Source organism: Saitoella complicata (assembly GCF_001661265.1).
Source record: "Saitoella complicata NRRL Y-17804 unplaced genomic scaffold SAICOscaffold_1, whole genome shotgun sequence".
In the NCBI taxonomy this organism is placed as follows: domain Eukaryota; kingdom Fungi; phylum Ascomycota; class Saitoellomycetes; order Saitoellales; family Saitoellaceae; genus Saitoella; species Saitoella complicata.
The window spans coordinates 565,298-591,416 of NW_017566992.1; the positions used below are offsets into that span (position 1 = coordinate 565,298).

A 26,119-nucleotide genomic window follows, 5' to 3' on the forward strand; every position below is an offset into this window, starting at 1 on the left:
GAACCCTGCTTAGTCCTCCCACGGCCGAAGCTCGCAACCAAGCATTTAGATCAAGCTGCCTTCTGTTGATTTTCGTTCCCAGCTGCAACATACCGCTAATGAGGCGCGGTGCACCTACTGCACCAAACCGTAGTGCCCGCAAATTCCCGCTAACCTGCAAAAAGCACGGCGTTGAGACGATCGCCCAGCAATGCGTCGGAATGCGCTCGGCGAGGGGGACCGAAGGTGTGTGTAATTTCATTTGTCGGTGTTTGTTTTGAGGTTTCTCGTCATATACTCGAGGGGGTTCATTGTTCGCTCATTCACGAGCACGAGCACGAAAACGAGAGGCATGGGTTTAAGTCGGACTTTACTTCTCCCTCCTCGCTTACGCTCCTGTGCAAATCCTGCTCCTTAATGAGGGAGATGTGCGCGTGCGCGTGCTGCTGTTGGGGGAACTAGAGTGCTCGGCTACTTCTCCGGTAAGGAGATTCGCGTTGGTGGGGCTGCTGCGATTGGAAGGGGAATAGCACAGGATTTGTTGCCAAGTTCGGTGACCCAAACTCTTAAGACTTAAAAAGCTTGAGCTTGTAACGAACGGTGAAGGCAAAGTATCTCGGAGCTAACAAAGCAGTGTATTGGGTATTGGTAAGGTCTAGGAGTAAGCCCCCCTCGACGACTAGATATAGGGAAGAGCCCTGACTAATCCCGAAACGAAATAGTGCGCCCACAACGGCGAGGGCTGGGAGTTTGTTCGGTCCGTTACTCCGCCTGTAGGCGTATCCCCGTTTAACACCGCGCGCGCCCAACCTTCGAGCTCCACAACATCGGCCGAAATTACTGTACCTTCACCGGCTGGCCGACCTAATGCTGGTGTACATACATAATAACCCAAGCCCAACCAAATTAAATGATCTCCTGATCTCCCAACCCCAATTAGCTTCCGAGTCTCCAAGACAGGCCGGCGCCGAGCGATCATGCTCATACCGCCTAGCTGCTCATCGGATCTTCCGTGTGCGTTCAGGATGGATGGAGGCTAGGATTAGGTGATCAAAGCTGTCAGTGAGAGAGGGTTGATCGATTGATGTCATGAGTAGATGAGCCGAGTGGTGTCGAATAACAACCGCAAGTGTGGGATGGTTACAATGTTCGTACGTCCAGAACAAAGTACTCTTCATTGACCGGTATCTTGTTTTGATTACGGTTACACCGCATAACAACTATCAGATCCGAAAACCGTTCTATTAACCAACCTCATATCATGGTCAGTAGCCAGAATCGCGGAAAAACTTTGTCGTAAGCGAGCATGCAAGCCGTGAGAGGAACGCATATATGCCGTGGCCAACTGTCGGTAACGCCATCCGAACTATTTACCACGCCTAGAACACGAGGTGGAAACTGAAGATGAGAAGAGCTCTTGAAGGGATATGAGGACTGGAACTCCCTGGGATAAATGAAGTGAGGCTGGCCACTGCGATCGGGAGGGATCGAGACTTCGAGGCCTGGGTGTGATGAGAGATCGAAGAATCGAAGCGCCGGCTGCGGCTGCGGCTGGAGTTGTCAGTTGACGTGTGAAAAGCAAATTACCGTGAGCTGCTTTTTGTCTTTTTGTCTGTGAGTGGATGCTGGCTCGAACAACTGCAACAGCTGCGTGCAAGGGCTTGCTCGTCATGACTACGGCCATAAAATCTACTGTTGAACGAGCAAGGCTGTTTTGGCTGAACAAAGCGAGCTCCGAGTTGGTGTACACAGTTACATACACGGGAATACTGACCGTGACAGTTGTCGACTAGGAGTCTCCAACAAGATGGGAGAGCCCTGAATTCCATAACACGACCTTCAAGCTAACGGGAGAAACGCTGTTAGCGTTAATGATACCACCGAGATGCGGGGCGAAAGGTCCAACCAGACGATGAAGTCTGGCACGAGTACTGGCACCAATGGAAACGGTGTGATCGACGATGCTTACGACAAGCTCAAGGTCCAAGAAGGGATGATGTGAAGTGATTAGGTATCTCATATTATTGAAACGCACGCCTAATAATGTCAAGTCAATGCAAGTTCGTTCCCAGCCATTCTCTTTTCCTTCCATTTCGTTCCATCTTCATCTTCATCACTCCTCCACTACACTCTCGATCTAATCCTTCACCCTGATTTTAAAACCCAAACAACCCCTCCAAAACCTTCTTCCCCGTCTTTCCAATCCACCCTCTCTCCTCCTTAATCGCAACAACCTCCTCCTCCGCCTTCCTCTTCGCCGCCGCCATCACCTCCTCCATTGTGTGCATCGGCCTCGTACTTCCCGTAATCACCGCCGGAATCACGGCAGGGATATAAGACGAGATCGAGCTAAGACCACGAGACCATACCGTGCCTTCTTTGTGGTCAGCGAAGATTGCGTCGCCTTTTTGGATGACTTCGATGCGTTTGCCGGGGCCGGCAGGGCCGGGGGTGAGGGGTTGTTCGGAGAGGTTTGGCATTGTTGTGCTTCTGGCCATACCACCGCCGTTGGAAAGGGCGGGCATAGTCGTACTACGCGACATCAGCCCATATTGTTCCTTCCTCTGCTCCGTAGCCGGCTTGACGGGTTCCACATCCACATCCATCGCATCATCGAACGCAACCCTCTTCGACACACCCGTACTGAATACCGAGCCCGCACCGAACCCAAGTTTTGTCGGAAGGTCCGTAGTCGTGTTCGTCGGTGTCGGCGTCCGCGCGGGCTCGGTCATCGCTTTCGTAATCGTCTTCCTCGCTTCGTCCGGATCGGCATACACGCACCCAACCATGTACTGTCCCCCCACCAACGTTCCATTCGCAGCCACGGCACGGGACGCAGCCATGGGATCAGCATACGTGATCTTAAGCCAGTTGGCGCCCATCTCGTTCATGCCCTTGCTACCGGCCGAGCCGGAGTTGGAAGCGTGGGAGCGGAGAATGGTGCCGTAGCGGGAGAAGATTTCGAGCATGTGGTGGGTTAGGCTGGGTGGGAATCCGAAGAGGATAACTTCGGTGGGTTTTTCGTCGATTTGTTCGGGTTCGGGGGTAGGAGCTTTGTCCTCCACTGGCGCCGTAACATCCAATCCAGCAGTCGCAGGGATCCATCTCTTTGTTTTGTTGGTTTTGTCGTCCTGTTTGCGGAGGTCATAGAAGGATTCGACAGGCGGGGCGTCATCCTCCATGATCTGTCGTCGCGTAGCCCAATCAACGTAGTCATTCCCTCCAGGACCGGTACCACCATTAACAGAAACATTCAACCTCGGCGCACCGAACCCAGATCCCCACATCGGTTGCTGCTCAACCGCGGGCGGCTTACCATGCGACGACCGCCTAAGCGCACTCGGTGACCCAGAACGTGTATCACGCGCGAAACTGACGCTCTTCTCCAGGTTTGGACTTGAGCGCTCATTCGCCATATTGGACCGCAGTGGCAGATGCGTCAAATGCGATGGAGCGAAGCCTTGCTTTCGAGGCTGCTCCTGACCACCCCAGGCGAATGCGTCCTCGCGTGGTTCACGGCGCGTGGCGAATGAGGAACCCCATTGTGTTGGCTCAGTACCCGCTGTTCTTCTGTGTACGGGGGTTGCGGGTCGTAGATCGAATGCAGTCAAGGGTGGCTGAGGTGCCGGAGAAGCGAATTCGGACGTTATGGGCCCTCTGGAGGGCGTTTGAGGGGTGAACATGAAGGCGGATGGTTCGCCTGTCTGTACTTGCTGCATCTGAGGGTATACAGGCTGCTGTTGCTGAGGCAGCTGGGGGAGTTGTGGCACGAATGGCTGTTGCGCCGATTGCATTGGTGGTGGAGCGTGTTGAGGTTGTTGGAAGGAGAACATGACGGATCAACTGGACCTCCTGTTACGCGCACGGTCTTGCACTTGAGCGAGGAATCCCGTTTGGTGTGGTGTTTAGGTTTTCTGGTGCCTGAGCCTGCAGTGATGCCTGCCTGGTTGCGTAGGCACAAGCGATTGCGATGTAAACGAATGTTCTCAAACGGTTTTCTTAACACCGTTTTCTATTTTCTGTCCATCTTATTCAATCGCACCTCTCGTTCGTCAGTGCACTGACCTCATCTCACCCCAGCGGCCGTCGCCGAAGCAATGCACCTCACAGGTCGAGTTCGATTCGGAAAGAAAGTGCCTTGACTGTCAGCACTACCGCCAACATATGGTACGCGTTCGCTCCCTTAACTGATAAGGGGCAGTGCGCCGGGGAGTGATGGATGAGAAGCGAAGAGTGAAGGGGCGGTGGTAAGGAATGAGTCCGGGATTGAAGGATTGGGTGGGGAGCCGTTGATATCGATCTGAGCTCTCTCCTCGGACAGTAAGAGAGTATGAAGCGTAAGGAAAGATACTTTGTTTTGCAAATGTTCGGCGTTTATGACTTATTGCATATCGATCTGGTTACGAGAGTTTGTGGCGCATTATTATTGGATCAATGGTAATATTGGTGGTATGCTATATCGTACACTTCCCTCACTGCTCGCAAGCGATCTCTCTCCACTCGACTCATCAGACCTTATTCACAAACTCCTGCGCCTTCTTCAACGCCTCCTCCCCATCCCCCAACCCAGCCAACACCCGTCCCTTATCCCAATCAACCAACACCGGCCTCCTAAACTTCTCCGGATCCCTCTCAAACTCCGCAATCGCCTCACTTACACTCTTCGCGCCTTCAATCACTTGGGACGCATTATTGGGACCAAGGTAGGAAAGGATTGTGGAGAGCTGGGAGTGGGTTGGTGGGTGTTCGTTTGTTTCGAGTTCGAAGCGGGGGTTGGTTTCGGGGGAGGGGTTGGCGCGGTGGAGGAGGGCGAGGAGGGGGGTTGTTGTGGGGGCGGATTGTTTGTAGCTGGTGATGATGTCAGTCAGTGATCAGGACGGTGAGATACAGCAGTTGTAGGAGGACATACAAGATTGAGAGGATTGGGACTGATCTGTGGAACCTCATGGACATCTTGGCGGTATCTGTTTGTTTTGCAACTGGAGGGGCCCAGCTGGATCGAAGGGGGAGCGTAACAGCGGCAGGCAGATGACCCAAGAGCGATTTCGTCGCTGTGCAGGCGCTCATGCACGAACCCGCTACAGCGCACGGTCCTCCGTCGCACATCTCCCCCGACGCGAAATGCCAACGACGAGGCCTAAGCGCACACCCAGTAGATCCGCAAAGAAGACGGAGAGTCCAGTTGAGGACGGATCGGAGCGGGTGGCGAGTTCGCCACCGAGTTCGGTGGGCGAGGAGTATGGGAGTGAGAGTGAGAGTGAGTTTAGCGGGAAGGAGGAGAGTGATCATGAGGAAGAAGTGCACGGCGAGTCTGAGGAGGATGTGGAGAGCGAGGATGGTGAAGAAGAGGAGGAGGAGGATGAGCGCCCACCTACGAAGAAGCGCAAAGTCGCCACCCCAAAGCCGACCATGAAGAGCAAAACCAAGAAGGCTACATCACCCTCACCCGACGATGCGGACGATGCCACATCAGCGGCCGGCTCCGGCCTAGGCAGCACCTTCATCCCCCGCATCCCCTCCCCCTCCCCTGGCGACACTCCCTACAAACCCCACACCCTCCACCCAAACTCCCTCTCCTTCCTCTCCCTCCTCTCCAAAAACAACGACCGCACCTGGTTCCAACCCCACGAATCCCACTACCACGCCTCCAAACGCGACTTCGAATCCTTCATCGACACCCTCCAACACCGCTTAACCAAGATCGACGACACGGTCCCGTTATTGCCGGTGCGGGATTTGGTGTATAGGATTTATAGGGATGTGAGGTTTAGCAATGATCGGACGCCGTATAAGACGTATTTTGCGGCTGGGTTTGGGAGGATGGGGAGAAAGGGTGGGGTTTGGGCTGGGTATTATTTGAGTGTGCAGCCGGGTGGGAAGACCTTTGTTGCGGGTGGCAAGTGGCATCCGGATTCGGTGCAGCTTGGGTTGTTGAGGAGGATGATTGATAAACAAGGACGTGCGCTCAAGAAACTGAAAGCCATCATCGAGGAGGAGGGGTTTAAGGAACTTTTTGGCGGGCTGGATGAGTTGTGTCAAAATGAGGACAGACTCAAAGTTGCACCGAAGGGTTATCCGAAAGACCACCCTGAAATCGCGTTGTTGAAACTCAAGGGGATTGGGGTTAGTAGTAAGCGGTGGTCTGACGAAGAGGTTTGTGGGGAGGGGTTTTTGGAGGAGGTGGTGGAGGCGTTGAGGAAGTTGGTACCGTTGGTGGAGTTTTTGAATGGAGTTTGTGTGCCGGAGTTGGAGGAGGGTAGCGATGAGGAGGATGAGTGAATCATTTCTAGGGTAGATCAATTCTCCCCAGAACTTCTTTGAATTCCCACACCCAATCGCTGGCCCCCCTGACTACTGCACGACCCCGTCAGCGCACAACCCGCAACGTTCAGCGATATCCCAATCCTCGACCGCAATGAATAACACCGTCGTCGTCGGGCTCAATGCCTGGCAGTATGCACAATTCGCATTCGAGCCAATAACTTATGCCGCAGCCACCCTTGCCGCGGTCGAATACCGTCCTGTCGGAACCCCTACGGCTGTCACATTAGGCGAGAAGACCGGGGCCGAGATCCAGGTTGGTCATCCTCTGATCCTTTCCACAGAAGCAATTACCTTACTAACCGGAGTTAGCCTCGTAAGCGCTTCCTTACTTCCTCCTTCAAGGATACCCTCCGCTTCCTCTCCAAGATCGATTCGAACGCGATCAAGGGTCTCTACCGTGGTGCGATCCCTTGGCTCTTGAAGCAGGTTACTCAGCATTACGCTGCGTACGCCACCTGGGCATACATCTTCCCGCAATGCACGACTACGACACAGATGGTCGTTGCGGCGTCCGCGAGTGATGTATTGAGTGATATCGTGTTGGCTCCTGTCGAGTTGTGGGGAACTGCGTATGTCCTAATCGCGCCAACCAAGTGATCCACATGTTCGCGGTTTGCTAATACGATTGGGACAGATCTATTGTTTCGAGCAAGCATGTTGGGACGCAGGTTAGCCCTCGATTGATCTTGGCTTGTGTTCCTCGTCTTTTGCCGCTTGTTACTGCTACCTCGACATTCAACATCCTCTTCCAAATGGTCTTATCCAAGCTCCTCCCCGACGCTGTCTCCGAGCAGCCCATTATCTGGCAATCCCTCATCCATCTCGTCCTCAACTACTCCTCCAAGCTCATCCAGTCCGTCGTCCTCCGCCGTGTTGAAGTCGCCTTGTTGAGAACCGAGGGTGTCGAGACGGTCGTGCCTACCCCCGAAGCGAGTGAGGATGGAAGGATTTATGGAGTCAAGCAGGTTGGGCTCGTGGATGAGGGTTATGAGGGTGTTTGGTGGGTGTTGAGATGGGTTAAACCTGGGCTTATTGCTGGATCGATTGGAATGGTTGTGCCTGCTTTGGTTTCTGCTTGGGTTGGTGCTCAGGAGGCTACCTACTAGAAGTATTATGGGTGATTTGTAGGATATAATTGAGGATGATACAGTTTGTTCGAGTAGTTGTGGTTTGTGCAGCGCTGGATCCTAGCGTGGGACATTGCGGGTGTAGGTGGACTACGTTATGGCAAGTTTCTCATGACAACGATGAAACCAAGGATATCGCAAACTGTGATAGTACTTTGGACATGGTGCTTTTGGAGTCACCAGTATAGCAAGGCTGTGACGTGCTGGCCATGTGCCTGTTTATTCAAGTCCAGATTCACGCCTTCGGTTTACCCCCGCTAACCCCGAAGTTGGCGGTCAGTCCGCGACATGCACGTCAATGCACGTCATGACGCGGTGCACTCTGCCAAGGTATCTGAGAGCGTCAAACGTCAAAAAGGCATCAAACCTTTCAGGATATCACGGATATATGCGTCCCTGCGGTGCTCCTCATCTGCTGCACTTTACAAACGGTACACGGACTCTAATCCTCCCACGCGTTCGATCGATCGTCCGATGATCGGCATTCCAAAAATAGATCCTCATTTCGGTTCCTCCGACATAGGTGTTCGTAACCGGCTCAAGCAAGCCAAGCCCTTGGAAGCTACGAATGTCTCCTAAAGACGTCTCGCTTGCGTAACAAGTCGTATATGTTAAGCGGGGCACTCGTATGAAGCTTACATATGTCCGGACCCTGGGGTGACGTTCAAGGATGCCCTCCAGACAACCGCACGTACATGGCGTGCAGTTAGCTTCAAACGTCGGCAAGGTAAATCTTGGCAACCCGAACGCGAGAAACGTAACGGTTTTCTCGGTGCTTTATCCCCTCGTGCTACATGTCCCATAGAGCCCCACCTGCTACCTTTACGAGTATCACGTAGACTTCCATAGGTACCTCAAACAGAATAATCACGATCGATAACTGCGGTAACGCTGCCGTTTTTGGTGTACACGAGCTTTAGACTGTGACTATTTTCTCAAGTGTTGTGCTTGCACGTCCGCGGCGCCTGTTTAGTCTGCAGCTGTGAAGCCTCATTTCGAACTGCAACCAAGAACACCCGAAGTTTCGTCGAACAAACAACCAGCGACAACGTACCCGTATCCAGCTCGTAATACTCGATAAATCGGTCACGGGAAACGCTCGCCAAGTTATCGTTCGTTTTCATTCAGGAGTCGGTTACATCCAACTTCCCGTCTCTGCCCAGCTCAGCCTCGTACCCTTGCATCCCTGATTTCGGCACGTTCGGAACAGCCTTAACGCCGGCTCGCATACGCTGACGCAGTTTGGATAACTATCGGATTCGCAAACGGACTTTATTTGTACGATATTTGTACACCGGTGAACAGCTTTTGTCGACTTTATCAGCGTTGACTACTTGTCCGGAGTAAACCGATCACGCCAAGCATCCCTCGGCCTCCCCGCATCAGCATACAACAGACATGACGGACAAGCTGCGCATTTTGTCAGGTGGGATGAACTGAAGCTCTACGAGTTCTGCTTGTTTGCTAACGCGATCCTACAGTTGGCAGCAACGCCATATCGGCCTTCTACTCGTGGAGACTACAAGCAAGTAACGCATGCGAAACGACCTTGGTATGGAGAAGTACGTTCGAAGCAGTTCAGTCGTTTGGCATCACCTTCAAATCACAAGCATTTGGTACCGACCGCTTCAGGCCTTACAGTGGTATGTCGCTCGTTCACGCGTGATCACATGCGCTGTTTACTGACTGCTCCCTTACAGTTGTACGTGCTGTTGAAGATGCGGCAGACCCGCAGCGTCCTTTCGACTATGTTTTCGTGTGTGTGAAGGCCTTGCCTGATGTGTATGACCTCGCTTCGGTTATCGAGTCTGTTGTTACGCCGGCACACACCTGTATTCTTGTCAACACTACCAACACTATCGGCGTCGAGCGTTCATTACAAGACCGCTTTCCTCGGAACTTGGTTCTCAGCTTCGTCAGTGGAGCAACGCTTTCGCAAACCGGCCCAGCAGAGTTCGAACAGACCGGTAAACCAGACGCCTGGATTGGTACTGTAGGTGGAAAGAGTCCCCTCCCGGAGGAAATGCAGAAAGATATGGCGGAGAGTTTGGCGTTAACTTTGGAGGCTGGAATGGTTGACTGTCATTTGTCAAAGAACATCTTGCAGCAGCAGTTCGAGAAGATGATCGGACCCATCGGGTTCCATCCTATCAGTGTTTTGATGCAGGAGCCGAACCTTCAGGCGCTCGTCGAGAATCAGACGATTAAGGAGTTGATTACTGATATCATTGACGAGTTGTTGAACATCGCATACACCGCCGGATGTTCGTTCCCTGAGGGCTACCGGGATCAGGTCATGGCTGAGATGACCTCGGCGCCAACGGCTACCCCCTCGATGATGTACCAGGACTACCTCGCTCGCCGCCCCATGGAGATCGAGGTCTTCCTCGGTAACCCCTTGTTCATGGCCAAGGAACTCGGTCTCTCTGCTGGACGTCTACAGACGATGTATGCGCTCCTTCAGCACACCAATATCATGAATCAGAGGCAGGCTCATCTCCCTCCACCACCGGTTGGGGCAACATCACCTGTCATGCCTCCGCCGATGTCGCGGAGACAGTCGAATGTTTCGGTTAGACCGCCTATGGCTCCCCCCTCTGCGTCTCAGCACCGTATGCCCATGCCGCCTAGGACGAATACTGAGCCTATGATGGCCCCGAGAAGACCGCCGCCGAATGGGTACCCACCGCAAGCTATGATGAATGGTCGGGGCGCACGGACGGCCCCGCCGCAGTCAGTCTCGAGGCAGAACTCTGTCGAGGATCTTCAGGAGTTTGCTAATATCGCGTTGTATGGTGACCGGGTCGGACAGGATAGCAGTGATGGGCCATACATGCGCCCCAGACCGCGCAACCCGGAGCAGGACTTGCAGATCCGTGAGCGTGAGTTGGCACTTAGGCAGCGTGAGCTCGCTCTGAGGGAGAGGGAGATGGCGCTTCCTCAGGGACGAGGACCCGCTGGACCTCCGCCTGTTGGTGTTCCGAAGGCCCGTCCGGGTAAGGTTTCCAGGAAGAAGTCGACGATGGATTTCGATGATAGCGATGATGGTGATGATTTTGCGCCTATTGGTGGTGGTGCGCCGATGTTGCCTCCGGGCGTTAACCCGGATGAGATCGATATGATTGCGTTCACGGCGAAGAAGAGGGCGTTGAGAGGGAAGCCTCCTGCCAGGTCCGCTGCTGCGATTGGGGACAGTGGACGTTCTATGACGTTTAATGGGCGTTTCAGGCTCCCGAGAAATAGGTCTTCGGCGAATGTCCATAATGATGGTTTGGCTGGTTTGAATGATCCTATCATGGAGCACCCCATGCACTCGTTCGCGTCGAACAGGTACCCGGGTGTCGACACAAAGAGCTTGGTTGACACGAGTCGGGCGAACTCTTTGACTGCAGCGAGTTTGGCGGAGAGAGAGGGACCGTATCCGTCGATGCAGGGTCCATCGATGAGTCGTGGTGGGCCTTACCCAAGGCAAATGGGAGTCGGAGGTATTCCCAACAGGGGGTACCCGCCACCGAGCATGAACCCCAGTATGGTGTCCTTGAGGTCTGTTAGGGATGGGCCTTATCCCCCTGGTCCGTACCCGGGACCCATGTCGAACGGTAATGGACCATACCCACCGAGGGGTCCCCCGCCTGTGAAGAGCCCTATGAACGATCCGTACCGCAGTGTCACGGGTAGTGCGAGCGCGAGCGGTGGAAGTGGTAGCCAGCATGGTGACATCGGAGAGAACGCAAGTGGAAATAGCAGCACCAGTTCTTTCGAGCGAGCTCAACACCAGCAGCAACAGGCTCAGAACGTGATCTAGGCGTTGAAAAAAGGATGAAGAGGGGGCAGTTGCAGCAGTTACTGTGCAAGCAGACGACGAGGAAATCTTTGCATTTATTTGGGACCAGGCGCCTGAGGTTTTCGTTTTGTTGTTTGTTGTTTTTAGAGTTTGTATTGTACTTTTACGGACATTTTACAAGATGCATCTGGGAAAGATAAAGACATAGGGTGGCAGAAGGAGGGGAAGATGCCTGGCAAGGGAAAGGAAGGGAAGCATTTGACTAGTGGCCGTGCATCATTGGAATTGAGTCTTTTTAATGTCTGTCATTGAAATGGGCCGTGGGCGTCCCTCGCAACGGCGCTGTCCCTCTTGGGTCGCCTCCCACTGGCTGCAGTCAAGACGAATCTGGTACAGCGATGGAGCGTCCGAAGAAGCCCGGCCATCCAGCGTCGAGACTTTCATCTACCGATCGCAATGAAATAATGGTAGGTTTCTTCTTCGTATACGACCTGATGTTGGGGATATTGAAACTTGATCCCAAAATGCTGTATTAAGCTTAGGTACCTGTAATGATCAAACTGCCGTCGTAATATGTTTGTCAACCCGCCAAAAAAGTGCAAACACCTTGTCCCAATAACGCCGTTGTCCTTCCCTTACCAAGTGCTCACTGCTGCTGTTCCCTCTTCTCCATCCAAACCTGCCATATCTTCTCACTCAACGCTACTCCAATTTTCTTCCTCCCATACCCACAACACTTCTCCATAATCATTCTTTTCTGATCCTGCACCGTCTTACACTTCTCATACCCCTCCATCAACGCTGTTGGCGTCGGGAACTTGGTCGCGATCTCCACGGCTTTCTCGGCGGATATACCACGGATGGTCATGAGCATGCGGAGGTAGACGTCGCCGAGGGTAAGCGCAGCAGATTTGGAGGTTAAGGCGGAGAAGGAGGTGTATGACACGAGGTAATCGATGTTCGGCTGTGTTTCTTTGAGGTGCTTGCGGAAGTCGCCGAAGGTACGTGCGTCGATGACATTATCCGGGATGACATGTAGCACTTTGCCCTATTGGTTCCATGATCAGTCAGTGCTGTTCATCTTGGGAGACTGAGTGAGGCACACCTCGTATATCCTTCCCAGCATCGTCGACATCCTCGCCAAGTATCTCACAGTCCCCTCCAAATTTGGCACCCTCTTCACAAAAAACCCATTAACAACCTGCGTACTCGAAATCGCCGTCTGAATCGCGTCCAAATACGATCTAACATCATCCAAATGACTCTCCTCGACCACGTACATAACATGCCTTAACCCACTCTTCATCAGCCGGAACTTTTGTTCGTGGAAACGACCGTCTTTGATTGAGCCAACCAGGTCGTCCATGCGTTTTCGTTCGATGCCGTAGCCGAGGACGATTTCGCGTCCGGTGTGTTTGCAGCGGGCGATCCAGAGAGCGTCGCTGATTTCTAGAGAGCGGAGGATGAGGTTTACGCCGGGAACATTGAGGTTCTGCTCCATGTAGTCTCGGTCGCGTTGAGTTTTGGCTTCGCGCGTGTCGAGGAGCAGATGGATTGTAAAAGATCCTGGTGGTAAGATGATAGGTATGAACGAGGGGAAAGTAGCGGCCGCGGACCCTGTCGGTGATAGCGGCGCTGGTGCTGCTGCTGGTGGAGCCGCAGAGATCGCTGGCTCAATTGTAAGATCTTCAACGATAACTGGGATATCTTCATCATCATCATCCAGAATCACAACGTCATCGCTGTAAGCTTTAGCAGCTGGTCTCGGTACTGCCGTTGCTGCAGTTGGAGCGACGGGTGCTGGTGGAGCAGACACCTCCGGCAACGTGATCATTGGGCCCTCCTTGTCCACCCTCACCTTCTTCGTCTTCCCTGCACCACCCCCTTCCCTCTCTTCAGCAACCCCCGCAATCCTCCCAGCAACCTCCTCCCCCTCCTCCGTCAACAAGTACCTCCCTGGACTCCCATTCCGGTAAACCAATCCCCGATCAACCAACGTCTTCATGCTATTCCACGCCGTATAGAACTTACTGCCGCCGTTCGTTGCGGGTGGGGCCTCGAAGGATGAGTCGCAGTGGGGTTGGGCGAGGAGGATGATTTCAGATTTGAGGAGTGGGAGAGGCGAGGTGAGGGACTGAGTGTGGAGGGCGAGGAGGAGGGCGTAGGGTCCGGAGCGATAGGTTGGGACGTAGGGGCGGGTTGTTTTGCGTTTCTTCGGGGCGGTGTCTTCTTCTCCAGAACCGTCTGCTTGGTAGGCTCCGGCGCCGACGCCTTGACATGTTTTGTTAGTACTTATCGCGACACGCTTCGAGGGTGCACATACCAGGCTTCTCGGGCATATGTATTCCCTCCTTAGCGCAGTGCTCTCGTAACTTCTTCTCCAGTCTGTCACAAATCGTCGGTCCGATGCCTTTCAGCGTGATTGCTTGGGATGGATGCTGGAAGGGTATTGGACAGTTTTTCATGGAGTCATAGGCCTTATGATCAGGATAAGACGTCAAGTTATACGCCGAAAATACAAAGAGCATACCTTTCGCATCGTCTGATACCCCTTCGAGTTCAGTGCTCTCGCATTCTCCATCCATTCGCCAATCCTGTATCGGAACATCACATCAGCACCACGAACGAACGTATCGCCGCCTCACGAGATACCATTCCAGATACAGCGGATTTCCGCACACAATTTGTTCTTTTGGCGGCATGATTCAGTCTTGGATCCTCGTTGAGCGCTCGAGGGTGTGCCGATGTTTACTTCGAGTCTTCGTTACCGCACTAACCGTGCAGTTGGCTGCAGGGCTGCCAGATTCGGCCACGTGAGACCTGGTATATTTGCGATGGCACTTGTTTCTTCGGGGGTAGCTCTCCGGCGTATGCCCTGTCCACTCATTAATGCCTGTTCCACCGACGAGCAGAAGTTTCATCCCATTCTTCTTCCCAGCTGTAGGTAGCTGGATGCATGCACCTTACGTCATCACCTCCCCGATGCTTGCACGCAATTAAGATTATCCGCGCCGGGGTAGATGCTGAGCATACATCCAGGACTCCTCCATCGACGAGTCCTCCCATTGACGAGACAAAATGCAGGGAGCATACACCCACGAGAAACTCGCTCCCCAAGCTCAGGGACGTCAATTGTCCACCCGTCCCCGCCGTCGTCTTCGTATCTGGCTTTCCGCGTTACCCAGTCTCCTCGTGATCCTCTCCCTCTTCTCCCTCTACTCTGACACAATCGACACTCTGAGCTACGAATCCAAGCCTACCCTCTCCTGGATAATGCGTCACCTCGCTGGTCCCGGTCCCTGGGTCCCGGCGAAGGGGATTGGAATTGGCTATGATGTCCCCCCTTTTTGTGAGGTCGAGCAGGTTCATATGGTTAGTCGTCATGGTGAACGATACCCCACCGGAAACGACTTCCATCGTATCGAGGATTTGTTCAACCGTGTGAAGAAGGCGATGAAGGAGGGTGTTAAAGCTCAGGGGGATTTTGGGTTTCTGAACACCTACGAGACTCCAATTTTTGGTGTGTCCAGGGAAACATCATTGATTCCGATGCATGCTGACACCCTGGTCGTACAGCTCCGGACCTCCAAGTCGAACAACTTACCCTCTCTGGACCCTATGCCGGTTCCGCCGACCTCTTCCGCCGTGGTGCCCTCTTTCGTGCTCGCTACCAACATCTCCATAACGTTACATCCTCAACAAAGCACAAAGTGTTCGCGTCAGACGATAACCGCGTCATCGATTCCGCCAAGTACTTCATTCAAGGCTTCTTTGGGCTGCATTACGAGGACACGGCTAACCTGGTCGTGATCCCCGAGGACCCAGAGTTGGGTGCGGACAGTCTCACACCCGCTCCAGCATGTCCCAAATGGAGCGGCAGCGCCGGCGCAGAAGCAAGTCAAGCCTTCGAGAAAACCTACGAAGGTCCCATCGCTGATCGCCTCAACGGTAATATTGTGATCACCACCTGCAATTATGCACAGTTGACTAACATATCCTCATAGACATGTCCCCCGGCTTCAACTTCACCCACCAAGACGTCGTGATCATGCAAGATCTCTGCGGTTACGACCTAAATATCCTTGGTATCTCGCCCTGGTGCCAGATCTTTACGCAGGAAGAATGGTTGCTGCATGAATATACACGTGATGTGTGGGCCTACTATCACTCTGTAAGTGCGACCTAAACTGATACGAGGAAGGATTAGCTAAGATATTGGGCGAAGGGGTATGGACAGAGTGTTAATCGAGATGGGGCTTTGGGGGTGCCGTGGGGTGAGTGTTGATGCAGTGTTTCGCGGGGCGACGGCTGATGAAGGGGTACAGCGCTCGCCACAACCGACTTATTGAAGCAGGGCAGTGATGCAGGAAGCCTTTTTTTTCAGTTGTATGTACTCTTTGTCGAGCATTCAGCCCGAGGACTAACATGGAGTACAGCACCCACGATACCGACGTCCTGACCTTCCTCAGCGCATTCGGATTGTTTAACGATTCGGCACCGTTGCCAAAGGACCAGATGCCGTATAACAGGAACTTTCGTTCTGCTGAGATTATTCCAATGGTCCCTTTTTCTGAAATTTCGCAAATAGGTATGTGAATTGCTGACAGATGAGGACAGGGCGGACACATGGTCATTGAACGACTCGCATGTACGCACGCCAACCCTCCCTCTCCCAAATACAAGAAGGACGATCCCTCCTATTTCGTCCGCATCCTCGTTAACGACGCCTTGATCCCCCTTGGCCCATCTACAACTGGACAGTGTTCTTCGGGACCTGGGTTCTCATGCCCCTTAGATGAGTTTGTGGAGATTATGGAGAAGAAGTCGGAGGAGGTTGGGACTTTTAGTGAAAGGTGTGGGGTTGAGAGGCCGGATAAGATTACGTTCTTGACGCAGGATTAAAAGTGGGACGGCACAGCCGAGGAATACCTGATTATACCAATCTGTTGGGGCGGAACTGTAAGATAGAGTAAGGTGACTGATGTATGCCGTAAGGAGCGAAAATTTGCTCCAGAGTGGATTCGTATCGATGCGGTTTCCTGACTGATCGTGTATCGGCCGTCGTTGCGCGACGCAGCTGGCTAGTCCACCGGCAAATTCCCACAGTTCGTGGGACCGCGCTAGCCTTCATGAGATTTTTCAACAGCTCTCATGAAAAACGTTCCCAAAAAGCAGAATTACTATTACTATAGAGATAACCAGAGCTCCCTTTGCATGCCCAGCTGAAAGGCGAGGATGCAAGGATTTCTTCCGAAACTCATGGCTTGCATGAACACGCATCAACGGTCCGAGAACTCATTCCTCGAAGGTTAACCTTCGATCGCTGCAATTTACTATGCTCTGCTGAAATCTCCTGCCACCGCCATGGCTGTGCACCAGCCCATTTTTCTCGCAGCCAGCTCGGGTTTGAAGGCTGGGACAACACCACTCTCTCATCTTCTCACAGCGCAGGTCGCTCCCACGACGAAAAGGCAGGTCCATTTCGTCGCTTTTATTACTAGACACCACACCCGTTGAGCATCTCGCAGCTCTCCTTCCGTTGTTTATTGACGCTGGTTCGTCATATTCGAATTCACGACCATGGCCATGAGTCTCGACAGTAAAGTTATGTGGACCTTCGTCCTGACCAATCTTTTTGTCCTCGCTTCGGGAATCATCCTCATAGCCCAAGCATTTGTTTGGCGTGAACGATGTGCGACACCCACGACCGGGGATTTATCACTGAATCTCATCCTTGGAATTTGTCCACTCAAAGGTGCGCAGATAGCTCTTGAAGGACAGACCCTTCATCTCAAAACACTATACTAAAACCAGTGTACAGGAGCCATTTTCGCCGGCGCCCTCGTGATCACCACCTCCCTCTCCGCAATCTTTGGCCTCCGTCGCACCCCCTCCTCCCGAACCTACCTCATGGTCCACGCCTACGCCCTCATCGCCTGCGCCGTCACAACCCTCATCCTCGGCCTCCTCGTCTGGTTCATCACCCTCATCGAACGCGCCGATATCGCAAACATCTGGACCTCCTCTTCACCAACCATCCAAGCAACCCTCCAAGACCAATTCAAGTGCTGTGGGTACTGGAACGCGACAAATCCCGGGTTCGTGCAGAGTCAAGAATGTCCGGATGTGAGCACGGCGAGTGGGTTGCCGGGGTGTGTTACGACGTTCGTGCCGGTTGCGGATTTGGTGTTGAATCGGTTGTTTACGACGAGTTTTGGGTTTGTGGGGTTGGATTGTGTTAGTTTGTTGGCGGTATTGATGCTGATTAAGGTTAGGGGAGAGCAGGAGAGGTATAGGAGGATTGATGAGAAGTTGGGAGTTATCTAAGCTGGGATTTCTTGGGATGTGGTCACTTTCTCTTTTTGGGCAGGACCCAGGGTTATGATGGGGTTGGGGATATGGCGGAGTTCTGCATCACGTTCGCTGGTTTTCATTTGTTTTGGTCCACTGCATGTTTTCCCACGAAGGAGCCTTATATAAAGGCGTGGGTATGCCGGACATTCACGTTCTCTAGATTTGTTTACCTTCTATTATATGATTACAAACCTTCATGACCAATCGTATTCTTTACCGATGCCACTTCATTGGATTGCCACGCAGCTACGGCAGAGCGTACTAGTACGGCATTGCATTGCATTCAAGTTGTACGTTAATTGCAAGATTCGTTTCAAAACGTAACATTAGAAGAGATAGATATACCCATATCAAAAAGTAAGATGCTCCAGACTGTCAAAAGATCACGTACGCAACTTTCGTAGTGCGTACCACATTTCCCAAAAGTTCCCCAAAAACAAACCAAAAAGATAAAAAGAGTGTTTCAACTTCCAATCACGCCACCATTTATAGGGCAACACCATGCCTGCTCTGTCTGCTCATTGCACCCTCCCTACCGCCCGGCTGCGGCGTCAAACGTCCAGTAACGTCAATCAGCACATTCATGTCCCTCAAACACAACTCAACCTCCCTCACCACCCTCTCGAAACTAGAGGCAGCACCCTTCTCCTGGGTGAAGACACAAGTACCACGGCCACCTTTGGCGATGTCGCACTTGAACCGGACAGACTTCAAATCCATCGCATTGGACGAGTCGACGCGAGCACGGAGGGTTTGGCCATCTTTGGAGACGGAGACATGCGAAATACCAACACCAAGCTGTTCCCACCGACGGAAAATGTCATGGAGTTCGTGGCACAACGAGTCGGAGGGCAGGGTGGTGCGAATCGTCCGGCTTGCGGGTGCGATACTGAGGAACTTGCTGAACCAGGAGGTCTTCGCAACGGGTTCATCTGAGAGATAGCAGTCAGTTTTGATTTGCAAAAGAATCACAACGGGCAACTTACCAAAGATATCATTCTCCTTGCCGAACGGCTCACGGCCCTTCTTACTTCCCCACCTCCGCACTTTCGCACCAACGCCCTTGTTCTGATGCTCCACCTGCCTCAATACCTCCTCCCTAATCTCCCGATCAGGTCTCGACGGTGCCTCCCTCTGCGGCTTGAACACATCCTCAACCTTCATGTTCGTCTTCGTAGTCTTCCTCCTAAACAAGCCCGGCTTCTTAGCCTTCTCCACCGGCTCCGCCAACACCGGCGCATTCAGCGCTATCAAATGTGGTGCATCATGCGGTATAGGCGCAGATACCGCTCGTCGTTCTTTGGGTGGAGGCGTAAGGGGGTTTGGCTGTTCCGAGGGACTTAGCATACTCGAGATCCTCAGGGCGGATTTTTCGCCCCGTGGGGGACCGGGGCTGGGGCCACGGGACTGGTTTGTATTCACCTCGGATAGAACTGCGCGTTTCTTAACGGCGGTGGTTATTTGTGCTGTTGTGATGTGTGCTGTTTCTTCGTCTGCGTCTGCGTAACGCTCTGCTTCTTCCCAGATCATGGGCATGGAGCCCATGAAGTTGCCGGTACCGCCAACGTCGAGGTGTGCGACGACATCATCCAAGAACCCAGACTTCCGGTCATTGTTCAGGAGGTCCTGCTTTGGCAGCACAGGCGGAGGAGGTGCAGCCTTTACATCCGGACTGGTCCCAAACCCATTGAACGCACTCTCACACTCAAGGGCGAAATCCGCAGACACTTTCCTCGCAACTTCATCAAGCACGTCAATCTTAAACGCAGGATTCTGCCAACTGAAGTGCTTAGGCGGAACAGGCGGAGCTCGTCTCGCAGCATTAACCGTACTCTTCCTTGGTGAATTATGTACGGAACCATACCCGTTGCCATACCCGACACTCTGCCGCTTCGAAGGCGATATCTTCTCCGGAGAATTCGAGTTCGCTCGCGCAGCAGCAACTCGAGCCCTCGCATGCGAGAAGGACACATTTCGCTTGTGTGCTGACGAAACAGTAACGATCGATGATGCTTTACGGTGATGTGACCGTGGAGTTTGTGGCGTGCTGGCAGCCATACTCCTCGTTCTGGACCGGCTCACACTCTTCCTCCTAGTGTTCGACCCGGACGATGTAGGAATGGGTGGTGGTGCCCGAGTTGGTTGCCGTGATCTGTCGACGTCGGGATCTTGTTGTACTGCGACCGGCGTCGGACTCGTCATCGACTCACGGCCGTAATTCTCGAGGTGATCATGTCGGTACTTCATCAGCAAACAGTAGAATGTCTTTTCCGAGTTCGGTTCGTGTGCGAGTAATCTCTGAACGATCGCTTCACGGTCCTCACGCCACAGAGTCTGCAAGTTCTTGAGGACCTCAGGGTGGATCTCCTCACGAGAGTTTACGGGCCTCGTAGCGTCCATCTCAAAGTTGCTAAGCGTCGCAGAGTTTGGCAAAGAGAGTGGCGCGGGATACTTCAGTAAGAACGGGTGATTCAAGATCTCCGGGATCGTGATTCTCCGCTCTGGGTTAACCTCCAACATCCTCCAAATCAAGTGCTTCGCCTCCGGGGAAAGCTGCGGCGGCATCTCGAACTGCCCTTCCCGAACCTTCAACAGCAGTTCACGAATGTTCTCATGGTCGAACGGGAGATGCCCCGTTAGCAGCGCGAACAAGATGATACCACAGGACCAAATATCCGATGGAGCTCCGTGATATGTCTTTCCCGCCACAATCTCCGGACTTGCATAATGCGGAGAACCACAACTCGTCTCCAGCAATTTATCCTGCGGCTCCAATGCAGCCATGCCGAAATCCGCAATCTTGATCTTCTTGTTCTTGTCCAACAACAAGTTCTCCGGCTTTAAATCTCTATGGCAAATGTTAAAGCGGTGACAGTACCCAACACCATCGATCAACTGCCGGAAATAATCCGCCGCCTCCGACTCCTCAAGCCGGCCCTTCTTGACAAGGTAATCGAACAACTCACCACCCTCGATATACTCGAGGACGAGATACAGTTCACCGCGGTTTTCCCAGACATCGTACAGCCGCATGACGTTAGGGTGCTTGATGAGCTTCATGATGACGACTTCACGTTCGATACCGTGAGGGAGACGGCCGGACTGTCCTTTTGATCCAGAGTTTGTCGGTGGGGCGGCTGGCGTCAGTGTCTTCGGAACGATCTTTACTGCTGCCAGTGCGCCAGTGTGCATATTCTTCGCCAGTCTCACGCGTCCTACAATATGTCAGCAACTGTTACGAACTTGAAACAATGTGCCAAGAACATACCTGATGAACCACGACCCAACGTCCTCCCCAGAATCCATGGACCAACACTAATCTTCCGTCTCCCATCAGAATTGGTACTGAATTTCGACGACGCAGTCGAGATTTGTGAGATTCGCTTATTGGCGGCAGCTTGGGCGTCTTGTACCGACGGCGGTCGGCGTTGATATGTCGCCGTTGCCATTGTTTATATAAGGCGTTGGAGAGCTCTCGCAAGTGCTATCGATGTACGAGACGCGATTTGCGAAGCTCAGTCGTCAATGAAGTTGCTTGGTGTATGTCGTATCAACAATGAACGTGTTCGTCGATCCAAGAGAGCGTATAAACAGCCGAAAACCGGAATGGATCGATAGCCCTTCCTCGTCGTATATCTTCAATAACCGCAATCCAAAAAAATCACCGAGATAAATGCTGTCGAATCCTCGTCAAACAACCGCTTAACAATGGTTCCTCTGTGTTGTATGCTGTGTTGTGTTGGTATGAGCTCTGCTTGCTTTCGTACTATTCCTTTAGCCGCTTTTGTTGATGCGGCTGCGAAGCGGCCCGTGCACGGGGCACGCGTTTCTGCCAGGGCGATGCACATGTGGTTGCCATAGCACGCGGCGGGAGATTGCTGATGCTGGGACAATCTGGAGTTCGGCGGAATTCTTTTGGCATTTACCTTCGTGGTTAATCATATTCGATGTGGGAATGGCTATTCGAAGGGGGTGGGGGCGGCGGCGGTATAGCATCGTCGGCTATGTTTTCCATCTTGTGGTATGACGGTTGAGCATGGGAACGCGTTCTTGACGTGTATCACTCTTCCATATGGTATCAAGGGTATCTTTGCACTCTCTATGCATCTTTTTGTCAAGCCTGGCACGCTCATAGCGGCTGCCATCTGGCGCTTGGATCCCGGTATCTCAATGAATCCATCTCCCGTCAGGCTGCACATATAGAAGCTCAAACTGCCATGAAACATCCGTGTGATCCAGCATACACGCGTGCATCAGATTTTTCAAGCTGCATCTTGGGCACCTCCAACATCATGTATCACAACCAACAGGTACTCTTCATCTGTGCGCACGCGAGAGTTCAGCCCACCAGCTCACATCAGAAGGGCAAAATATACACACCTGGCACACAAATAAGCTCTCTCCTCCCCACCCTCAGTCTCAACAATCCACACCGTCCCTCCTCTGTCACCTCTTGCTCATCCTCCAGCCCTTCCCGCTCCGCTTCGACCATCCCCCTCGCGACCCGGCCAGCTTCTCCGATCAGTTGGCGTATCAGCGCGGCATATCTCCGTGCGAGGGCTTGATTCTCGATTGTTGTATGGATGACTGCTCCGGTCGGAGTACTCAGCAATAACGTGTGTCGATTCGAGCTTGTAGAGGGATGGAGTCTCGACAGTAAAGTGGTGATATCAATAGGCGGGTCGGTTGTCTGTCAAGCAGTTAGCCAACAAGCACCTCTTAGACTTCCGCGACAACGGCTTGACCATTTTGAGATTGCTGATGGGCTCGACTCTCGCGATACAGCAAGAGCGTGCTTCCCCAGCTTGATGCAGCTCCCAGTGGCGCGGGTGTCTCAGCCGCCGTACGTTGCGAGGCGCAGCAATGGCGGTCGAGCTCGGCAATCGCCGTTTTGTCATCGTTACAGGCACACGAAAAGCTCCTCGGCATCCGTTCCTCGCTACTTGAAGCCTGTTGAACTCGGTGAACTCGGATCAGGCCTCACACAGCACGATCTGGCGCTCACCCTACTGATCTACACATCACCTCACACAATGCCATCCTCAGGCTCAGGCATCCCCCCACCCCCACCAAACTCCATCCCCGCCCTCTCCCTCTCCATCCTCCACGACTTAATCCTCGACAACCTCCACGACATCGCCCTCTCCGCTCACACCCACGCCCACACCTCCCGCCAAATCTGCCCTACCCACAACAAACCCTGTCGTCAATTCTGTTCACTACCAAATAAAGACATTTGGGGTAAAGACCTGGTGAATGGTGGGAAGGAAGGGGGTGCGGGAGGTGGGGGAGGGAGTGGAGCGTACGTTAGGTGTGATATTTGTGGGAGGGAGGTTGCGGGAAGTAGGTTTGCGCCGCATTTGGAGAAGTGTTTGGGGTTGGGAGGGGCGAGACGAGCAGCCTCAAGCTCAAAGAAGTACGACCTACTTCTTTTTTCATCCTACATGACATATGCTGACAAGTTGGAGCACAGGGGATCAGGCACAGCCTCACCATACACCTTCGCAACAAACTCCGACGCCTCAGACGATGATTTCGAGTTATCCGATGCCTCCACCGCGGCATCCGGAAAGAGTAAGAAACGAAAGAATCCACCGATTGAGAAGAAGAGTCATGTGCAGAAGTTTAAGCAGGCGAGTGGGGGGAGGGGTGCGAGTCCGGCTGTGTCGGAGAGAGCGAATGGGAGTGGGAGTTGGGATGGTGGTGGAGTGGAGATGGAGAGGAGTCGAAGTGAGGGCACTGGAGGAAAGACGCTGCCGGGGAAGAGGTAGGGTGATGTGTGAAGGATATATGAAAGACGCATTTGTGATGGACAAACGCCATGAAGCGATGCCTTGACGAAGGCAGCATCAAGACAGAGATCGACAAGGGCGGAGATGCTGGAAGAGAACGAACCTAGACAGGAAGCGATTTGGACCGATCGTGGATAGATAGAAGTAACAGAAGTTTATTTGCAGATAGCATATATGAAGACATTCTGACGAACGGAGTTTTTCCTCTAGCTACAACCCGCGTCACTCACGACTGCAATATTTCCAATAACACCACCGAACTGCAACTACGTACACCAAAGGAAAGGAATATCCCCGCTCTAACGACCCAGGCACTCGTCGCCCTCCCAAAGGAAGAGAGCTCCTGCGCAGGAGATATGAACGGAAGCGTCTTAATTCTTGTTCTTCCCACAACAACCAACGCACCTCCAACTAACGAAGAACAGAAGGAAGTAAGGATACGAGTCAATCCGAAGAGACCGGTGTCCGAGACTGTCGTGGAATTAAAGTTGAAGTTCGTTGGGTGCGCGGTGCGCGGTGCTTTTATAGGGGGTTGGGTTGGGCCAGGAACGGCCGTGGACGACCACGGAGAACTGGACAAGCAAGATGGGCGACGTTGTTCTGGAGACTTCTATGGTGATCCATCTGGTGATGCTGTGTTGCGGATCATCGCCTTCTGACTGATTCTATACAGGGTCCGGTAACCGTCGAGCTTTACTGGGATCACGCACCACGGGTACGTCACATCCTCGACAACTCGCTTTGACGAAGCTGAATGCTTACTGTATTCTTAGACATGCAAAAACTTCGCTGAACTGGTATGCAGCCTTGTTCGAGAGGCTCAGCACTTCCAATTGACCAGATATGCGATACAGGCAAAACGAGGCTACTACCACGGTGTCGTCTTCCACCGCATCATTCCAGACTTCATGATCCAAGGTGGTGACCCCACCGGTACCGGGCGCGGTGGTTCTTCCATCTACGGCGAGAAGTTCGCGGATGAGATTCACCCTGGCTTGAAGCATACCGGCGCAGGGGTCCTCTCCATGGCCAATGCTGGACCAAATTCGAATGGATCACAATTCTTTATTACTCTGGCACCGACGCCATGGTTGGATGGGAAGCACACTATCTTTGGAAGGGTCAAGGAGGGAATGAGGACCGTGCAGAGGTTGGGATTGGTAAGGACTGGCGCTGCAGACAGACCGGTCGAGGAAGTCAAGATCATTAAGGCGGGATTGGTGGAGCAGCAGTGAATGGATGAATGAGTCAGATCAGGAGAGTGGCACTCTTCGTGAAGACGAGGGAGCCCTGAGAAGACCAAGTATCGATATTTGGTGCCGAACCGTGCTTCGAGTTGGAGAAAAGCCTGCAGGGTCCAACTGAATGGATTCGCCAGCGATAGACATAATATACCCACTTCAATCGAACCGATATACCTACTGAATTTGACGTAATAAACATGCTGTACCTCACATCAGCTTCGGGGATCTCGCATGCTGATTGGGCGCGCACGCTTAAGCCCTAATTCAGGTGACTTTGACTTGGTCGAATTTCGAAGCTCCGCAGGACCTCCTCGTCATAACTCAAGTAAATCACAATGGATCACGCCAAGCTCGCTCGCCTTCAGGCTTCTGCCCGTACCGGTATGTTGTCTTTCTATTTCGCCCGCTTTGCTGTCAATTTTTCCCGGTCCTCCGCTGTTGAGAATTGGCTTTGTTTGCTTGCGCCGAGGAATCGGGATTCCGCAGTGATGGCATTGGCGCAATTGGATAGAGCGAAGGCTGACGATTATGGTGGTGTGTAGGTGGTAAGGGTACTCCCCGTCGTGTTGTTAAGAAGAAGGGTGCCTCCACCGGTGGTGATGACAAGAAGCTCTCCGCTGCTTTGAAGAAGCTCAACGTCCAGCCCATCACTGGCATTGAGGAGGTCAACATGTTCAAGGAGGACGGCAACGTTATTCACTTCACCGCCCCCAAGGGTACGTTTTCATCGCATTTGTTTGGTGCATGTGTGTCGGTTACCGGAAGTTGTTCGATCAGCATGGATGGTACACGGGCGCAGCAAAACGATGATGTTGGGTGTACGATATGTGACAGGCAACCACAAAGACGTTATGGAGTGCATCCGGCGGAGGAAGTCGGACTGGGTCGGGTGTGAGGATTGTTGTTTGGGAGATTGACTGTTATGCCGCGCCGTGTATTGACCTGCTGGACACGGACAACGTCTCTTCGACCGACACACATGCACTTGCAAAACATCGAAACAATTTATATCAGACACTGACATATTGATTCCAGTTCACGCCGCTGTCCCATCAAACACCTTCGCCATCTACGGCAAGGGTGAGGACAAGGAGCTCACCGAGCTCGTCCCTGGAATCCTTAACCAGCTCGGCCCCGACTCTTTGGCTTCCCTCCGCAAGCTCGCTGAGTCCTACCAGCAGATGAACGCTGCCGCCGCCGCTGCCGGTGCTGGTGCTGAGGGTGAGGACGATGTCCCCGACTTGGTTGAGAACTTCGATGAGCAGGCCAAGGTTGAGGACGAGACCGTTGACGAGTAAGCGTTACGTTTGACGTGAAAAGATAAAGAAGAAAGTGATGTCAGGGATGGTATCATGACCAGAAGGCATGCTACTGGTGTGAAGATAGGGTGTTACAAGGGCTATGGAGTGGAATGGCTTTTGCACAAAATTGTATTACCACTTTTTCGTTCTTGGTTTGAGGTGTTCTGGGATCAAAAAAGCATTTTCTCATTGCTCTTGAACGAGTGAAATCGAC

General features: G+C 52.9%; 14 protein-coding genes across 14 annotated transcripts; 7 read left to right on the forward strand and 7 right to left on the reverse strand.

The window, feature by feature from the left end:
- Positions 1–560: 560 nt before the first annotated feature.
- On the reverse strand, positions 561–1,111 carry SAICODRAFT_103360 (uncharacterized protein). The gene has a single exon (XM_019165218.1). The coding sequence runs from the start codon at positions 962–964 to the stop codon at positions 659–661; it is 306 nt and encodes a 101-aa protein (XP_019027297.1). The 5' UTR covers positions 965–1,111; the 3' UTR covers positions 561–658.
- A 1,024-nt stretch (positions 1,112–2,135) lies between these two features.
- On the reverse strand, positions 2,136–3,812 carry SAICODRAFT_32627 (uncharacterized protein; the record flags this gene model as incomplete). The annotated part of the gene is made up of 1 exon (XM_019168217.1): positions 2,136–3,812. The coding sequence occupies one exon, from the start codon at positions 3,810–3,812 to the stop codon at positions 2,136–2,138; it is 1,677 nt and encodes a 558-aa protein (XP_019027298.1).
- Positions 3,813–4,487: 675 nt separating this feature from the next.
- Positions 4,488–4,932, reverse strand: SAICODRAFT_4379 (uncharacterized protein; the record flags this gene model as incomplete). Its single annotated transcript, XM_019168750.1, has 2 exons — positions 4,488–4,827; positions 4,889–4,932. The coding sequence occupies 2 exons, from the start codon at positions 4,930–4,932 to the stop codon at positions 4,488–4,490; spliced, it is 384 nt and encodes a 127-aa protein (XP_019027299.1).
- Positions 4,933–4,976: 44 nt separating this feature from the next.
- Positions 4,977–7,409, forward strand: SAICODRAFT_68562 (uncharacterized protein; the record flags this gene model as incomplete). The annotated part of the gene is made up of 4 exons (XM_019170403.1): positions 4,977–6,235; positions 6,351–6,556; positions 6,613–6,872; positions 6,938–7,409. The coding sequence occupies exons 1-4, from the start codon at positions 5,008–5,010 to the stop codon at positions 7,407–7,409; spliced, it is 2,166 nt and encodes a 721-aa protein (XP_019027300.1). The 5' UTR covers positions 4,977–5,007.
- Positions 7,410–8,436: 1,027 nt separating this feature from the next.
- SAICODRAFT_86791 (ApbA-domain-containing protein) lies at positions 8,437–11,235 on the forward strand (the record flags this gene model as incomplete). Its single annotated transcript, XM_019171454.1, has 3 exons — positions 8,437–8,856; positions 8,912–9,073; positions 9,131–11,235. Exons 1-3 carry the CDS (start codon positions 8,829–8,831, stop codon positions 11,233–11,235), a joined length of 2,295 nt encoding a protein of 764 aa, XP_019027301.1. The 5' UTR covers positions 8,437–8,828.
- A 479-nt stretch (positions 11,236–11,714) lies between these two features.
- On the reverse strand, positions 11,715–13,941 carry SAICODRAFT_16217 (uncharacterized protein). The gene is made up of 5 exons (XM_019165627.1): positions 13,867–13,941; positions 13,745–13,808; positions 13,538–13,691; positions 12,320–13,485; positions 11,715–12,262 (listed from the first exon to the last, which is right to left on the reverse strand). Exons 1-5 carry the CDS (start codon positions 13,914–13,916, stop codon positions 11,861–11,863), a joined length of 1,836 nt encoding a protein of 611 aa, XP_019027302.1. The 5' UTR covers positions 13,917–13,941; the 3' UTR covers positions 11,715–11,860.
- Positions 13,942–14,254: 313 nt separating this feature from the next.
- SAICODRAFT_16218 (acid phosphatase) lies at positions 14,255–16,471 on the forward strand. The gene is made up of 7 exons (XM_019165628.1): positions 14,255–14,734; positions 14,791–15,162; positions 15,219–15,385; positions 15,440–15,488; positions 15,540–15,600; positions 15,651–15,774; positions 15,832–16,471. Exons 1-7 carry the CDS (start codon positions 14,293–14,295, stop codon positions 16,114–16,116), a joined length of 1,500 nt encoding a protein of 499 aa, XP_019027303.1. The 5' UTR covers positions 14,255–14,292; the 3' UTR covers positions 16,117–16,471.
- Positions 16,472–16,794: 323 nt separating this feature from the next.
- Positions 16,795–17,635, forward strand: SAICODRAFT_16219 (uncharacterized protein; the record flags this gene model as incomplete). The annotated part of the gene is made up of 2 exons (XM_019165629.1): positions 16,795–16,969; positions 17,036–17,635. The coding sequence occupies 2 exons, from the start codon at positions 16,795–16,797 to the stop codon at positions 17,539–17,541; spliced, it is 681 nt and encodes a 226-aa protein (XP_019027304.1). The 3' UTR covers positions 17,542–17,635.
- Positions 17,636–18,633: 998 nt separating this feature from the next.
- Positions 18,634–19,968, reverse strand: SAICODRAFT_63258 (uncharacterized protein; the record flags this gene model as incomplete). Its single annotated transcript, XM_019169978.1, has 2 exons — positions 18,634–18,894; positions 18,991–19,968. Coding segments are annotated over 2 exons (1,239 nt in total), but the record flags the coding sequence as incomplete, so codon positions are not given.
- SAICODRAFT_32633 (Pkinase-domain-containing protein) lies at positions 19,947–21,017 on the reverse strand (the record flags this gene model as incomplete). Its single annotated transcript, XM_019168218.1, has 3 exons — positions 19,947–19,968; positions 20,021–20,783; positions 20,837–21,017. The coding sequence occupies 3 exons, from the start codon at positions 21,015–21,017 to the stop codon at positions 19,947–19,949; spliced, it is 966 nt and encodes a 321-aa protein (XP_019027306.1).
- Positions 21,018–21,820: 803 nt separating this feature from the next.
- On the reverse strand, positions 21,821–22,347 carry SAICODRAFT_28438 (uncharacterized protein). The gene is made up of 3 exons (XM_019167151.1): positions 22,314–22,347; positions 21,949–22,258; positions 21,821–21,889 (listed from the first exon to the last, which is right to left on the reverse strand). The coding sequence occupies exons 1-3, from the start codon at positions 22,314–22,316 to the stop codon at positions 21,831–21,833; spliced, it is 372 nt and encodes a 123-aa protein (XP_019027307.1). The 5' UTR covers positions 22,317–22,347; the 3' UTR covers positions 21,821–21,830.
- A 130-nt stretch (positions 22,348–22,477) lies between these two features.
- SAICODRAFT_74527 (uncharacterized protein) lies at positions 22,478–23,562 on the forward strand. Its single transcript, XM_019170934.1, has 2 exons — positions 22,478–22,984; positions 23,042–23,562. Exons 1-2 carry the CDS (start codon positions 22,602–22,604, stop codon positions 23,337–23,339), a joined length of 681 nt encoding a protein of 226 aa, XP_019027308.1. The 5' UTR covers positions 22,478–22,601; the 3' UTR covers positions 23,340–23,562.
- Positions 23,563–23,945: 383 nt separating this feature from the next.
- SAICODRAFT_51908 (peptidyl-prolyl cis-trans isomerase-like 1) lies at positions 23,946–24,595 on the forward strand (the record flags this gene model as incomplete). Its single annotated transcript, XM_019169106.1, has 4 exons — positions 23,946–23,975; positions 24,034–24,075; positions 24,134–24,157; positions 24,215–24,595. The coding sequence occupies 4 exons, from the start codon at positions 23,946–23,948 to the stop codon at positions 24,593–24,595; spliced, it is 477 nt and encodes a 158-aa protein (XP_019027309.1).
- A 342-nt stretch (positions 24,596–24,937) lies between these two features.
- Positions 24,938–26,014, forward strand: SAICODRAFT_74533 (putative nascent polypeptide-associated complex subunit; the record flags this gene model as incomplete). The annotated part of the gene is made up of 3 exons (XM_019170935.1): positions 24,938–24,985; positions 25,147–25,320; positions 25,640–26,014. Coding segments are annotated over 3 exons (485 nt in total), but the record flags the coding sequence as incomplete, so codon positions are not given.
- Between the last annotated feature and the right edge of the window lie 105 nt (positions 26,015–26,119).